Genomic DNA, 16,078 nt, shown 5'->3' with positions numbered 1-16,078 from the left:
GCAGATAAGGGGGGAGGGATAGTCCTCCAGGACAAATCTGATTATTTGAAAGAAGCAAATAATCTTTTAGGAGACACCCTAACATATAAAAAACTAAGTGGAAATCCCACTGTAGGTTTTTTAACAGAATATTTGTCTCTCTTAGATACGGCTAAATTTAGGGGAATTCTTTCTAAACATGAATTTGACTACTTATATGACGAACACCCTAACATTGCAATATTTTATCATCTGCCGAAAGTCCACAAGGACCCAATACATCCACCAGGGCGTTCTATTATTTCAGGGATTGATTCCCTGATGTCAAAATTATCACAATATGTGGACTTTTTTCTCAAACCTCTAGTTCCAAATGCACCTTCTTTTTTACGAGATTTCTCTCATACTATTGCGAAAGTAGAATCTCTAGAGTGGAAGAGCTCTTATAAGTGGGTCTCATTAGACGTGGTGGCTCTGTATACAAGCATTCCTCATGAAAAGGTCATTTGTAGTATTAAGAATACCCTGGCACAGCAAAATACTCTCTCCCCGGAACATCAAGATTTTATCCTGGAAGCCATATGTTTTGTTTTGGAAAGAAACTACTTTGAATTTGAAAAACTCTATCTTCAGAAAAATTCTATCTTCAGATTAGTGGAACAGCAATGGGGACCATTATGGCCCCCAGTTACGCAAATCTTTATATGGTTTTGTGGGAGGAAGAGTAAATTTATCATAATAATCCCTTCCACCACAACGTAAGATCGTGTGAGAGATATATTGATGACGTTTTACTCATATGAGATGGAAATGAGGAAGACCTAATTAAGTTTGTAGATTATGTAAATATGAATGATAGGAATCTTAAATTACGTATAATTTATCAGCAAGTCATATTTATTTTTTGGATGTAACTTTTTTCAATGATGGGAAAAAAATTCTAAATAAACTATTTCACAAGGAAACAGATAGTAATGGATACATTAGAGCAGATAGTGCTCATTATCCTCCTTGGATAAAAAATGTGCCATATGGACAATTTCAAAGGGTGAGAAAGAATTGTTAAAAAATTTAAGATTTTGACATTGAGTCCTCAACCCTAAAGAAAAAATTTCTAGATAAGAAATATCCTCCAAAATTGATAGAAAAAGCTTCCAAAAAAGCCAGAGGCTTGGATTGAAAAATCCTTTTGCAAAATAAAAATCTGCAGGAAATTGTACCCTCCAAGAATAAAGAGAAAAACAGAGGAGAAATAGGGTTTATTACTACATTTAATGAAGCTTCTCCGGAGATTAAGAGGATTTTCAAAAAACATTGTAGAGCTGCAACAACTAATCATCATAATCGATAATAATTGATTATGAAAATAGTTGTCAACGAATCTCATAATCGATTAGTTGGTTTGAAATTAGTTGGTCTGTGCACAGCACCAGCTGCTTTACTCCAATGAACTCCTGCACATGGTATTGTGTTTTATGGTTATGCCCTTAACCTAAAGGACGTCTACTTTTCACTTTTTCAGGACAGTATACGTTTACAACTACCCCTGACTTATGTGCAACCCAGATATAATAGTCATCATTTTATTGTATATATTAAATCAGGTGATTTGGAACTATGCTTTTCATGATATAGTGCCAAGATTGTTATTTACACCTAGCCCCTAGATTGATGGGAGTTATTTAAATTGATGTGCACTATTATCTGTTTGCACAATTATTAGCGGATTGCTTGCTATTGCTGATTATATGTACTGTATAAATAAATGTGTAAGGCTTTGTCCTGGTATTGATATACAGTCCTTAGCGCTTTTGATTTTGTTTTTTATTGTTTTTTTATATTTTTAATAAATTGTGATAATATGTACCAGATTCAACCTTTATAAGTATGTAGTCGTTATTTTTAGAGCGGACTAGATATTTCCCCCTAACATTATAGCTGGTTATTTACCATTGCATATAGATATTCAAGATATTTTTTTTGTTAGAATGAAGTCAAGGGTTACTTTATTGAGAGGCCCCTTGCCAAGATGAAAAACACTTTGCATTGGTGAAGAGCTAACAAAGATAAATATCCCACTTTGGTGAAATTGGCAAAACCCTACTTATACATCTCAAGCACCTCAACACCATCTGAGTGCCTCTTCTCTGCTGCAGGAAATATAGCTGCACACAGAGAATCAGCCTTAGCCAGAAGCATGTGGACATGTTGAGATTTTTGCATTTCAATGCAAAGTTTCTGAAAAAGTGAATAACAGAATGTTATTAACAGTGATAGTCTAACTCTTTCTAGTTCTACCTCTTTTCAAACAGTTTTTGGTTTTGTTTTGTTTAATTATAAAACTGTGCTCTGCTGCTTAAAAATTGTACAAACAGTGTTAATGTAAAGTTTTAGTCTGAAGTTTATATTTGTAACACTCAGTATGTTGATTTTATTTAAAATATAGGAAACAATTATTGATTCTTTTTTTATCCAGTTAGTCGAAAAATTATCGGCCGATTAATCGATTATGAAAATAATCGTTAGTTACAGCCCTAAAACATTGGTCTATTTTACAACAAGATCCTCTTCTGGAACCAGTAATTGGGAAAAATCCGAACATTATTTATAGGAAAAATAAAAATCTGAAAAATATTCTTGCCCCCTCTAAACGAAAAAATACCACTAGGACAAATAAGAACAACACAGCAATTAATTCGAACTGGCTGTCAGAAGGTTCCAAAGGTTTTTAGATGCCATAGAGCAAATTGTCTAGGATGCTCACATGCATATAATGGAAAGAAACCAACTAGAATGATCACATCACACCAGAGCCCTAAAAAAATCTGTAATATCAACACATTAACTAATTGCAAGACTACCTATGTGGTATATCTTCTGGAATGCGGCTGTGGCCTTCAATATATAGGACGCACAAAAAAGCCCTATAAGAAACAACTCTTTGAGCATATTGATAATATTGAAACAGGTTTTGAAGGCCACAGCCTATCCAAACATTATAAAAAGAAGCATGATAAAAATCCACAGTGCCTTAAGGGCACTATTCTAGAACATGTTAAAACTAGTGAAAGAGGAGGAAATAGGTTTCTGACTCTTAGAAAGAGGGAAACCTATTGGATTCATTTTTTAGATACATTATATCCCCAAGGTCTAAACAAAGATATATTGATTTGTCTGCTTTTTTAATTTGAACTAAGAGTTCATCTCGCACTTTCTTAATGATGAAAAATCGTAACAGGATTGCTTATATATACATTTAATTTTTTTATTATTATATTAGCTATTTTATCCTATTGGATTCATTTAATTGTGATTTGTTTTATGATCTTCATATATGAATTAATGTAGAGTAATTTATTATATCTATATAGTTATCTATTCACCTTTTCTATTTGGTCTATAAGATTTTATTAGTCCATACATCTCTTTATATTTTATATTCCTATTATGGAATATTTTTGAAAGATAGGAGAATTGTATTTATATATAGATTTTGAAACAAATGAGTATGTATATTAGTAAACAAATATGTTTGTGTCTGTTTTTAATCAATTATACCGAAGATGTTTTTTCTAATTCTCTAATTTTCTAATTTTTTTACTTTTTAGTCTTAGTTTTATTGTGTAAACATCGCTATTATTATTTCGTATTGTTTGATCTACTGTTTTTACCCAGGATGTTATGCTATATAAGGTGTCTTTTGTGTTAGAACGTCTTATTTGTATAGATTTCAAATATCCAAATGTCAATTGCAATTATTGTTAATGTAAGGATAGGCATGATGCAGTTATTGTTCGTAATCTCAGATGTCCCAGCTAAATCACTTAGGGCATTCTACTTGGAGTCCGCATCTATAGCCCTCTTCTTTATATACAATTTTTAAATGTAAATACTTCCAGAGTAATCGGCATATTCAAATTGTCCCATGCCGTGCTCTTAGACAGTAAGTCTGCCATTGGTCCACACTAAGGGCCAACTCCCATTTATCCTCCAATCGGCAACTACCAGGACCACACGGCCACTTTCTCAAGCCTTTAAAACAACATCCAGGTGTTTTTCCCTATTAGCCTCTGACGAAGAAGTACTCCTCCTGAGATAAACTTCGAAACGCGTAAGGCAGTTCTATACGGGCTACCCGGTCCTGGTAGTTTTTTCTCCATCATTGCGAAGCAGTCATATTCCTTGTGTGAATAACACAATTTTACTTGTCTCATACCTCATTTGTTGAGGGTAATTCTAGTAAGCACATTTACAACGGACCCTTTGATGTGTGTATGTAATTTGATAATAAATGCAGTATTACACTATTGGTGTTCTTTTCTGTTTCATTGTATAAACCACATCGGAGCTTTCTGAAGAATCAACTTGCCATTCTGGGGGAGAGAGAGGAAGAGATAGAAGGAGAAAAATACACCTTAAAGTTCCCTTTAGAGTTCTGATTTAGAGTTCTGGTGTTGGCTATATACTTACCTCATTTGATTGAGGTGAAATCTGGTGAGTACCCATCTATAATCAGATACGGATAGAAATATCTGCGCATTTGATTATCCAGACATATTGGATTTCGGTGTACTTCACTACAGAATTTTATTTTTTGGATTATAGACGCTGAATTTGTTCCTGCAAAAGTACTATTTTTAATCAACGTTTATTTCACATTTTGTTGTATTTTTTCTGGACTTTTATACTTCTATTACAGACTGTATTGGAGATATCCACAATCTACGAGATAACCTAGTTGGAAATACTGTCTGCTGTATTTATATGCATGCGTCACCTGGTACTCTTAGGTGATTATAGGAAGTAGGTTTTATGCGCTTTAATCACACTAACCTTGCTTTTGTTTTATATATATATATTTATATAGAAATATTTTAAAATAAACTTTTTTTTAAGTGAAGAATATTGATTTTTGAAGTTCTTATATTCAAAACACATTAAAACAAATTAAAATGCAAAAATATGATTTAGCATGTTTCAAGGTATTTGATGTTCATACCTTACCCACACGCAGTTTATATCGGCCCCTCTCTCCTTTCTTCTCCTTACCTTAGCTCTCACAAACTACTTTGTATTTTAAAATCTATATCAACAAACTGCACCACCTCCCAAAAATACCCCCACTGCTATAAATCTCATTTTCACCTACTCTTACTTTCCATCTTGATGCTATTAGCATCAGGCGACATCTCTCCAAATATTGGGCCCACCCTCATTCCCACCATTACCCAATCATGTACTCCTTATAGAAACTTTAATAAAAGCAACACACATAACCTAATTTCCATCCAATGCATCCCACATGCACACACTCCTTTCACCCGCGCACTATGGAACTCTTGCTCTGTCTTCAACAAACTTACAGCCATTCATGACCTGTTTATATCAAATGCTTTTCACCCATTTAGCAATTACAGAAACCTGGTTATCTCCTTCTGACACTGTTTCCATTGCTGCTCTCACACATGGTGGCCTTCTCTTTAGCCATACCCCTAGGCCAGGTGAGAAACGTGGTGGCGGTGTCGGCATCCTGCTCTCCCCCTCCTGCACTTATCAATACCTACCTCCAATACCATCACTCTCCTTCTTCTCCTTTGAAGTCCACTGTATTCGCCTGTTCTCCCCTCTCTCCCTCAAAGTGGCAGTCATCTATCGCCCTCCTGGACTAACCTCCCAATTCTTTGACAACTTCGCCGCCTGGCTTCCTCACTTTCTCTCTTCTAATATACCAACCCTAATTCTTGGGGACTTCAACATTCCCATTGACAACCCATCTGCCCCGCTGCCTCTAAACTTCTTTCACTCACATCCTCCTTCGGTCACTCACAATTCACCCTACTCCCGACTCACCGTGATGGACACTCCATCGACCTGGTATTTTCCTACCTCTGCTCTATATCTGACACCACCTGTCGCCCTTTTCCCATTTCAGACAATCACCTGGCCACCTATAATATTAATGCAAAAGCTAAACCCACTTCTCCATCCCGCACCTGCAGAAATACACATGCTGTGGACCCGCTCCAATTTTCAAAAATCATTCAAAATCTCCTCCCTTACACTTCCACTATAACCTGCTCTGATCTCGCTACAGCCCACTATAACAGAACTCTCTCCTCTGCACTAGACACACTTGCCTCTCCCCAGCTGCGCAAAACACCACACAGTCAGTTACAGCCCTGGCATGCTCAGCATACACGCTATTTGCAAAAATGCTCTCATACTGCTGAGCGTGAAACCTGATTTCATACACTATAAGTTTATTCTTCGTTCATACACTTCTGCCCTTCACTTAGCCAAGCAAACCTACTTCTCTTCTCTCATATCTACTCTTTCCTCAAACCCTAAACGACTCTTTTCCACCTTTAACTCTCTCCTCTACCCACCTGCTCCACCACCCAGTCTGTCTTTAGTGCTCAAGCCCTGGCAGACTACTTTTTAAACAAAACACGTACTATCCGAAGCAACATCCCAACACCAACCTGCAATATTCTAACAACAGGCCCAATTACTCCCTCTGCCACCCTCTCTATCTTCCATCCAGCCACTGAGAATGAAGTTTCTTCCTTACTATCTTCCTCACGCCTCACTACCTGCCCACTCGACCCTATCCCTTCCCATCTAATACCCTCCCTATCTTCCACCCTCACTCCTGCTCTTAACCACATCTTCAACCTATCTCTCTCTACCGGCTCATTCCCATCTTCTTTCAAACACGCAAAAGTCACTCCCATACTCAAAAAACCCTCCCTCGACCCAAATTCTGAAAGCTACTGCCCCATATCACTGCTTCCACTAACATCAAAACTCCTTGAAAAACTAGTTTACAATCGCCTAACCCACTTCCTGTCCACCAACTCCTTGTCTGACCCACTGCAATCCGGATTCCGCCCAAAACACTCAACTGAGACTGCCCTTAACAAGGTTACAAACGATCTTCTCTCTGCAAAAAATATTGGCCACTACTCTATACTCATCCTCTCAGCCGCCTTCGACACAGTCTCCTACAGACCCTTAGCTCTTTTGGCCTCTGTGACACTGCTCTTTCCTGGATTCACTCCTATCTTTCCCACAGGTCTTTTTCTGTGTAATTTGCCGGCGACTCCTCCTCTCCTATGCCTCTGTCTGTTGGAGTACCTCAAGGATCTGTTCTGGGTCCTCTACTCTTCTCCATCTATACTTCTTCGCTGGGTAAACTTATCAACAGTTATGGCTTCAAATATCACCTCTATGTGGATGACACCCAGATCTACCTCTCCACCCATGCTCTCCCTCTGTCCTTTCTCATGTCAGCGACTGCTTATCTGGTATTTCTTCCTGGATGGCCTCTCACATCCTAAAGATTAACATGTCCAAGACTGAGCTCCTTCTTATCCCCCCCTCAAGCTCTACACCGACTTCTGACTTCTCTATCCCTGTTGACAGCGTCACCATTTCCCCATCGCCCCAAGTCCGCTGCCTCAGAGTCACACTTGACTCAAATCTATCCTTCGTCCCCCATATCCAATCGCTTTCCACATCCTGCCGCAACCATCTACGCAATATTTCCAAAATTCGCCCTTTTCTGAGCGCTGACACCACAAAGCAAATAATCCACTCCCTTGTTATCTCCCGACTTGACTACTGCAATAACCTACTCGCTGGCCTTCTTCTTTCCTGCCTCTCCCCCTTCAATCCATCCTAAATGCCTCTGCCAGGCTGATCCACCTTTCCCGTCAATCTGTATCTGCTGCACCTCTCTGCGAGTCCCTTCATTGGCTCCCCATCCAGAATTAAATTCAAAATTCTCACCCTTACATACAAAGCTCTCACCAACGCCGCTCCCCTCCACCTATCCTCTCTAATACACAAGTATACTCCAGCCCGTCCCCTAAGATCCAACAATGACCTGCTCCTTGCATCCACAACTATCACCTCCTCTCATCTAGACTGCAGGACTTCTGTCGTGCAGCACCTACACTCTCCCTTGTGATGTCAGGCTTTGCCCTAATCTGTCTAGCTTTAAATGTACCCTGAAGACTTTTCTGTTCAGGGAAGCCTACCACCCAACTCAATAATAAATTAATTTCACTTACCTAACATTTCCCCCATCTAAGGCCTCGCTTCCATTGAGTCGTAATTCAGTTTGCGTGCACTCGCAAACCGATAAATATGCTGTCGGAAGCAATATCGTTTATCGACTGTTTCCAATGGCGCGTTATACCTCAATATCGGCAGCCGGACTTCGGCTGCCGAAAAGATCTTCGCGTCCCATAGAAAGTAATAGAAGCCGTTAATCGATAAATTATACCAGGTTTCCAATGAAAGCGCTAACCGTTAATACATTGTCGGAGGCTGTCGATACATTGAGAAATATTACCCCCAGCTCAACTAGGTGTAAAAGAGGAAAATTGTGCTTTCTGAGACCTATTTTCTATTTAAATTATAAAACTTGCAAATAATGCAAGTGTTTTAATGTAGAAATAAATTGTTATAAGTAATATTTATTGTTGTCTCATGTATAGAAATAGTTGAACTTATATTCTAATAGAAATATCAATATATATTTAAATATAATAATATATGCAAGAACATATATACAGAATGCAAACTAGACCTATGCCTAGGGCAGCAATAAATATTACTTATATTTATGAAGTGTTAAATATAATTATATTAGAAAATAGTATTTGATTATTAAAAATATGGATAAGTGTTTTTTATTTTTCTTGAGAGGCGATCACAGGTAAGAAGCACGGACGTTAAACGTAAATTCTATAGCGTAAGGTCGGGTTACCTTAGCAACTAATTGATTTTCAAGAAATCCGACGTTAGATGGAAGCGTTAACACAACGTTAACTTACAGCTACACGAAAAGAGCGACTGCGTGCAACACGCTAATCTTTTCAATGGAAACCTGGTACTAAAATGCAGCCGTAAATTACTTTTAGCTGTCGGCCGCTTCGGTAGCTTACGGCTCCATTTTTAACGACTCAATGGAAGCGAGGCCTCACTCTGTATTAACATATTTCCAAATCTTGCAGTCCTCACCTCCTGTTTCTCAACCTCCTACCCTTCTAGATTGTAAGTTCCCATGGGAATAGGGCCCTCAAACCCTCCTTTATGTGTTTGTAAATTTTGTCCTGTCTCTTACAAGTCTTGTATTGTTTTATTTAAATGAATTTTATCCATAATAATAATACATTATACACATGTGTATATATATACACACACACACACACACACACACATTTTAATGTGATTTTGATGTGTTTTCTGCAACTTATTTTGAACCCTTACTTACAGTTTACTTCAGGTCTGATGTCGAGCTAAATATTGTAGCACAAACTTTAACTTTTAACTTGTAATACCAGCGCAATATCCATTGAAAGTAATGGTTGCGTTTGAGTGAAGTTGGCCACGCTATCTCTTCTCTGGTTAATGCGCTTTATCATTGACTTGTAATATTAAAGTTGCACTCTAATGGTAGCACAGTCAAGCAAAACTGGTTAGAATGGACGCATGGTGTGAACCTGTCCCTATTTTATTGCAAATGTGGGGTGCATTTGTTCTCCATATTTAGCATTACACTAGCGAATGTCAATCACCCCGGTCGAATTAGTCTGTGGCGATTTTTACCTGCTATTTCTAACTTGGAAGTTAGCGGAGAGGGTTTATGAAACAGCATTTATAACCTCTGCTTCATAAATATCAGTCACAAATAAGCAAGCCTGCAACCGATCGGGGCATTTACCTCATGATAAATAAAACATTTTTGTCTAATTTCAGCATACTAATGTGTTATAAATATTTATTGTTTAATTTTAATGTACTTAATGTTTAAAATATCCTAGCTTGTTGTTTACTATTGTGTCACAATAAGTGTACCAAGACCGCTGAAAATAAGTCAGTGGAATTGTTCTTAGAAAGGGATGATGTGTCAAATTGACATTGGTGTAATGAGGATTTCTGCTATGTAGCATGGCATTCTACATATCATATATCATTCTATATTTGTTAATGCTTTTTTCACCATAGAAGGCTGGAAATACTCATGTTCCTGTACTATATTAGACAACCAATTGCATATAAGGTAATAAGTGAGGAAATCAGAGTACTGGTTTAAAAAGTGATTTTTGTTGAGAAGAAAAAGGATTAGTATACTCCAGTAATTTCAAGATTCAGACAGACCGATAAAATCTATGAGCTGTACAAAGTCTGCATGTAAATGTTATGCAAATTGTGCAGAACAATAATGTCCCTCATTACAAACCACACGTACTGTAGATTTTTTTACACCCAGATATAATTTTCTGTGATGCTCACATCTGGAGAGGGTAATACCCTGTGCTTATTTATATAAACTCCAAATGCTATTTAATAGACTAAGCTATTTATTATTAAAATACATTTCTTAATTTCTAAAGCTCAGGTATTTTTCACCTATTAAGGGCTAGATGACAAGCGGAGCGCTAATTTATTGCGCGCCCGTAAGCAGGCAAATATGCCCAATAACGGGCGCGTGATAAAATAACCAGCCATTTCAAGTGGCTTGTTATTGCCACCACGAGCTTGCGGTAGCAATTAGCGCTTCAAAAATTAACCAGAGGTCAGGCTTCTGGTTAATTTTTAAAATATCCTCTAATTGCCCCCAAAATAAAGTGTAAGGTCCCTTTTTGGTTTTAAAAAAAAAAAATTTACATTTATTTTAAACTGCGCTAAGCAAGAAAACGGCACTGAAAAGTACCTTTACATTGTGGTCTATGGGGAACTGTGTGTTCTCTATAAATATATATGTATATGCTTATATACACATATTAACACATAAATATATATGTATATGCTTATATACACATATTAACACACACATACATATATATGTATATGCTTATATACACATATTAACACATAATTATATATGTATATGCTTATATACACACATTAACACATAAATATATATGTATATGCTTATATACACACATTAACACATAAATATATATGTATATGCTTATATACACATATTAACACATAAATATATATGTATATGCTTATATACACATATTAACACATAAATATATATGTATATGCTTCTATACACATATTAACACATACATATATATGTACAGTATATGCTTATATACACACATTAACACATAAATATATATGTATATGCTTATATACAAATATTAACACATAAATATATATGTATATGCTTATATACACATATTAACACATAAATATATATGTATATGCTTCTATACACATATTAACACATACATATATGTATATGCTTATATACACACATTAACACATAAATATACAGGGAGTGCAGAATTATTAGGCAAATGAGTATTTTGACCACATCATCCTCTTTATGCATGTTGTCTTACTCCAAGCTGTATAGGCTCGAAAGCCTACTACCAATTAAGCATATTAGGTGATGTGCATCTCTGTAATGAGAAGGGGTGTGATCTAATGACATCAACACCCTATATCAGGTGTGCATAATTATTAGGCAACTTCCTTTCCTTTGGCAAAATGGGTCAAAAGAAGGACTTGACAGGCTCAGAAAAGTCAAAAATAGTGAGATATCTTGCAGAGGGATGCAGCACTCTTAAAATTGCAAAGCTTCTGAAGCGTGATCATCGAACAATCAAGCGTTTCATTCAAAATAGTCAACAGGGTCGCAAGAAGCGTGTGGAAAAACCAAGGCGCAAAATAACTGCCCATGAACTGAGAAAAGTCAAGCGTGCAGCTGCCAAGATGCCACTTGCCACCAGTTTGGCCATATTTCAGAGCTGCAACATCACTAGAGTGCCCAAAAGCACAAGGTGTGCAATACTCAGAGACATGGCCAAGGTAAGAAAGGCTGAAAGACGACCACCACTGAACAAGACACACAAGCTGAAACGTCAAGACTGGGCCAAGAAATATCTCAAGACTGATTTTTCTAAGGTTTTATGGACTGATGAAATGAGAGTGAGTCTTGATGGGCCAGATGGATGGGCCCGTGGCTGGATTGGTAAAGGGCAGAGAGCTCCAGTCTGACTCAGACGCCAGCAAGGTGGAGGTGGAGTACTGGTTTGGGCTGGTATCATCAAAGATGAGCGTGTGGGGCCTTTTCGGGTTGAGGATGGAGTCAAGCTCAACTCCCAGTCCTACTGCCAGTTTCTGGAAGACACCTTCTTCAAGCAGTGGTACAGGAAGAAGTCTGTATCCTTCAAGAAAAACATGATTTTCATGCAGGACAATGCTCCATCACATGCGTCCAAGTACTCCACAGCGTGGCTAGCAAGAAAGGGTATAAAAGAAGAAAATCTAATGACATGGCCTCCTTGTTCACCTGATTTGAACCCCATTGAGAACCTGTGGTCCATCATCAAATGTGAGATTTACAAGGAGGGAAAACAGTACACCTCTCTGAACAGTGTCTGGGAGGCTGTGGTTGCTGCTGCACGCAATGTTGATGGTGAACAGATCAAAACACTGACAGAATCCATGGATGGCAGGCTTTTGAGTGTCCTTGCAAAGAAAGGTGGCTATATTGGTCACTGATTTGTTTTTGTTTTGTTTTTGAATGTCAGAAATGTATATTTGTGAATGTTGAGATGTTATATTGGTTTCACTGGTAAAAATAAATAATTGAAATGGGTATATATTTGTTTTTTGTTAAGTTGCCTAATAATTATGCACAGTAATAGTCACCTGCACACACAGATATCCCCCTAAAATAGCTAAAACTAAAAACAAACTAAAAACTACTTCCAAAAATATTCAGCTTTGATATTAATGAGTTTTTTGGGTTCATTGAGAACATGGTTGTTGTTCAATAATAAAATTAATCCTCAAAAATACAACTTGCCTAATAATTCTGCACTCCCTGTATATGTATATGCTTATATACACACATTAACACATAAATATATATGTATATGCTTATATACAAATATTAACACATAAATATATATGTATATGCTTATATACACATATTAATACATAAATATATATGTATATAACATATATATTTTAAATTTGCTTTGTTTCTGTGCCGTGTATGACAGCATCAGAACGAGGCTCCCATTGGAGCCTATGGAACTGCACTCTCATGAGGACAAAGCTTCCATGCAATGCGAATGCAAGGTTCACAATTGTGTGTGCTGGTATTACAAGTAGAGTGCATTCAAAGCTGCTGCCGGAACACCTTTTCAAATGGGCTGACCTCTCACCCACCATCCACTTTATTGCTGCTGTCTCTTGTTTACATATATTTTCTAAAGCCAATAATGCACTATTGGGAATTTCAGTATAGGTAGCAGTTTTAAAATTGCAAAAATATTCCAGCAGGTAAAACACATAATTGTGAACACATTTATCCCATGTGTCAGGAGTTTTATATAATCAAATAAAAAAATAGCCTAAGATTTAACAATTTAAATATTAAAAAAAAAACAAGTGTAAAGTTATTGAGAAGCCTGATGTCTTATCTCTCTACTGAGGTAAGTTTATTTTATGATTTACTGTGCCTTTAAGTGTGGATAACCACGTTACAATCATCTGCACAATGCTTTAAAGGGACAGTAAAGTTACATTTAAATGGATTGGATAGATCATGACATTTTAAGCAGCTTTCCAATTTACTTCTATTATAAATTTTGTTTAGTTCTCTTGGTATGTTTTTTGTTAAACAGCAATCCTAAGTGAGCTCAGGAGCGTGCACGTGTCTTTAGCCATCTGGCAGCAGTGTTTGCAACAATGTATAACACTGCTATAGTTGCAAAACAAAAAAAGAGGGCGGCTCTGCTTGTTGTTGGGATTTCAGTTTCCTTACAATTTTCTGTTTAATAAGTATAATAATTGTATTATATTATATTGATGGGCGATACCTTTGTAATGTCGCTTTTCTCTATTTTGCCCTATTTGTTACTGCAGCTGCAGTTCCTTTACAGTTGTTTCAGTAAAGTAAAAGACTATCAATAGCACAAAGCAAACTTGGTAATAGAAGTAAAATTGAAAGTTGTTGAAAAGTGCATGATCTATAGATAAAATAATGGTGCAGTCTGAATCTACTGGGTCTGCTGAAAAATATCTTTATATAATGTGTGGATTTCTCACTGAAAAAGGACTTTCAGTGGGCTTTAAAGGGATACGAAATCTAAAGATTTAATCTATTCAGATAGAGCAAATCATTTTAAATAACTCTCTAATTTACTTCTATTATCGTTTTTTCTTCATTCTCGTGCTATATTCTGTAGACAAGCAGGGATGTATGTTTAGGAGCCTGCACATTTCTAGAGCACTATATGGCAGCAGTTTTGCAAGAATGTTATCCATTTGCAAGAGCACTAGACGGCAGCTCTATTACCTTCCATAGTGCTCCAGACGCCTACCTAGGTATCTCTTCAACACAAAATATCATGGGAACAAAGGAAAATGCTTCTAATAAAAGTTATTACTGCTTTTCTGCAGCATACGCACATATCCTGTGAGAGCCCATGCACCAATATTCAAACACCACACATTCTCAGCAGTGGTTTGTATGACACAGATTATGTCTTGAGAAGCAATAAACAATGAGAATTAGTGCTGTTTAAATGCTGATGCACAGGCCCTCACAGCATATGTGCATATGCCGCAGAACACCAGTCACAACTTTTACAACAAGCATTTTTGCTAATGGAAGTATATTGCAAAAAGGCTTTTATTTCAAATTGAAATGCACCCATGCACATTTTATTTTTTACCTTTCTATCCCTTTAAGTGGTTAAGAAAACTGCGCCCCCCCTATTATGTTATAATACAGGCTTGTTGTAAGATCTCTTTTGTCTAACGGTTGATACCTTTCTGACAAATAGGATGTATTCATGTGTTTACTGATCTATTAGTGAGGTGCAGCCTTTATACATTATTAGGAACAAGTCACAACTTCTATTTCTTTAATGGCCATTTGTATAACATTTCTGTTTTCATGCTGTGATGGTTTTCTAATTAATATTTCTACAGGCTTAGCCCTCCTGTTATTCCTCTCAGTAGCCCATCAGAAATCATATCCGCATCAAACCAAATGTTTAAAATGGAACCATCAGAGACTGCAAATGGCCTCTTTATTGCTGTCATGGTCAGAGAGGTAAGGCTATTTATTTTATCTTTCTATGTTCATAATCTACAGTCATTTGTGAATTAAAAAAAAATTGAGAGAAAATAAAATTTTAAAAAAAACCAGGCCCTCCTTGTGCAGCTTCTAGCATTTGTCTCATATACATTCTAATGATGACTGCACGTGCACAAAGGTTATCACCATTACTGGGTGATCATAAGGGGAATAGCACATTATAAGTGATGTTCTTTAGTTATGATTCGGGGAACATATCAAGTCAATCTTAGTCAAACATGAATCTTTAGATTGATTTTGTATAGAAGAGTCCTGATCTATAACTATTACACCACATTATTCAGCCTGCACACCTTGTCTTACTGTAGTCACTACATTCATTAAGGTGTCTCATTAAAGTTGTACCATCATGATCTCGCATATCATTCACTTGTCAAATCCTCAGCACATGATAAGAAAATACATTTTACTGTACAGCCAATTATTCTATAATAGTCCTCACCATCTGGAGATAACAATAGGAATTTTGCAGGGTCTGTTAACCCACATATTCTGCCACAGAGAAAAAAAAGATTTATGAATTCCGAAATGAGCCAATGCACTAGAAATAGAGGTGGGGGGGGGGGGGACTTTAATTATATTTAAAATGAGAGTGGGAAATAAACCAAAAAATGTATTATAAGAAAATCTAAATTATTTTAGTAATAACTGCCTTCCACAACCATATTATGTATAAAAAGTCAGGTACAGTTATACAAGGAATTCAATGATCATTTTTATCATCACAGAACCCAAGGCAATGATCTGTTCTGTTTCATTTGAAACAGTGGTTCAGTCAACATGAATAGAAAACTATGTACTATTTGGTTTTAATAAACTCCTATTTTGTTAATATAGTAACAATAATTTGATTAGCAGACTACCTCTCCTTATAGGACGAAATGTGGCGCTCACTTTGGGTCCCATGTATTAAAAGGTGTGGTGTCCTCACGCCTTTGCTGCATACGGGAA

General features: G+C 36.8%; 1 protein-coding gene across 1 annotated transcript in view; it reads left to right on the top strand.

Annotated features, from left to right (window-relative positions):
- The window catches only part of NSUN7 (NOP2/Sun RNA methyltransferase family member 7), a 340,200-nt gene that overhangs the window by 302,093 nt on the left and 22,029 nt on the right, over positions 1 to 16,078 (top strand). Inside the window, exon 10 of the mRNA XM_053704032.1 lies at positions 14,959 to 15,082. Coding sequence (XP_053560007.1) covers positions 14,959 to 15,082 — 124 coding nt within the window. The remainder of the gene's footprint in view (positions 1 to 14,958; positions 15,083 to 16,078) is intronic.

Source organism: Bombina bombina, chromosome 2 (assembly GCF_027579735.1).
Source record: "Bombina bombina isolate aBomBom1 chromosome 2, aBomBom1.pri, whole genome shotgun sequence".
In the NCBI taxonomy this organism is placed as follows: domain Eukaryota; kingdom Metazoa; phylum Chordata; class Amphibia; order Anura; family Bombinatoridae; genus Bombina; species Bombina bombina.
The sequence above is the reverse complement of the archived record's forward strand: the minus strand, read 5'-3'. Positions and strand labels throughout refer to the sequence as shown.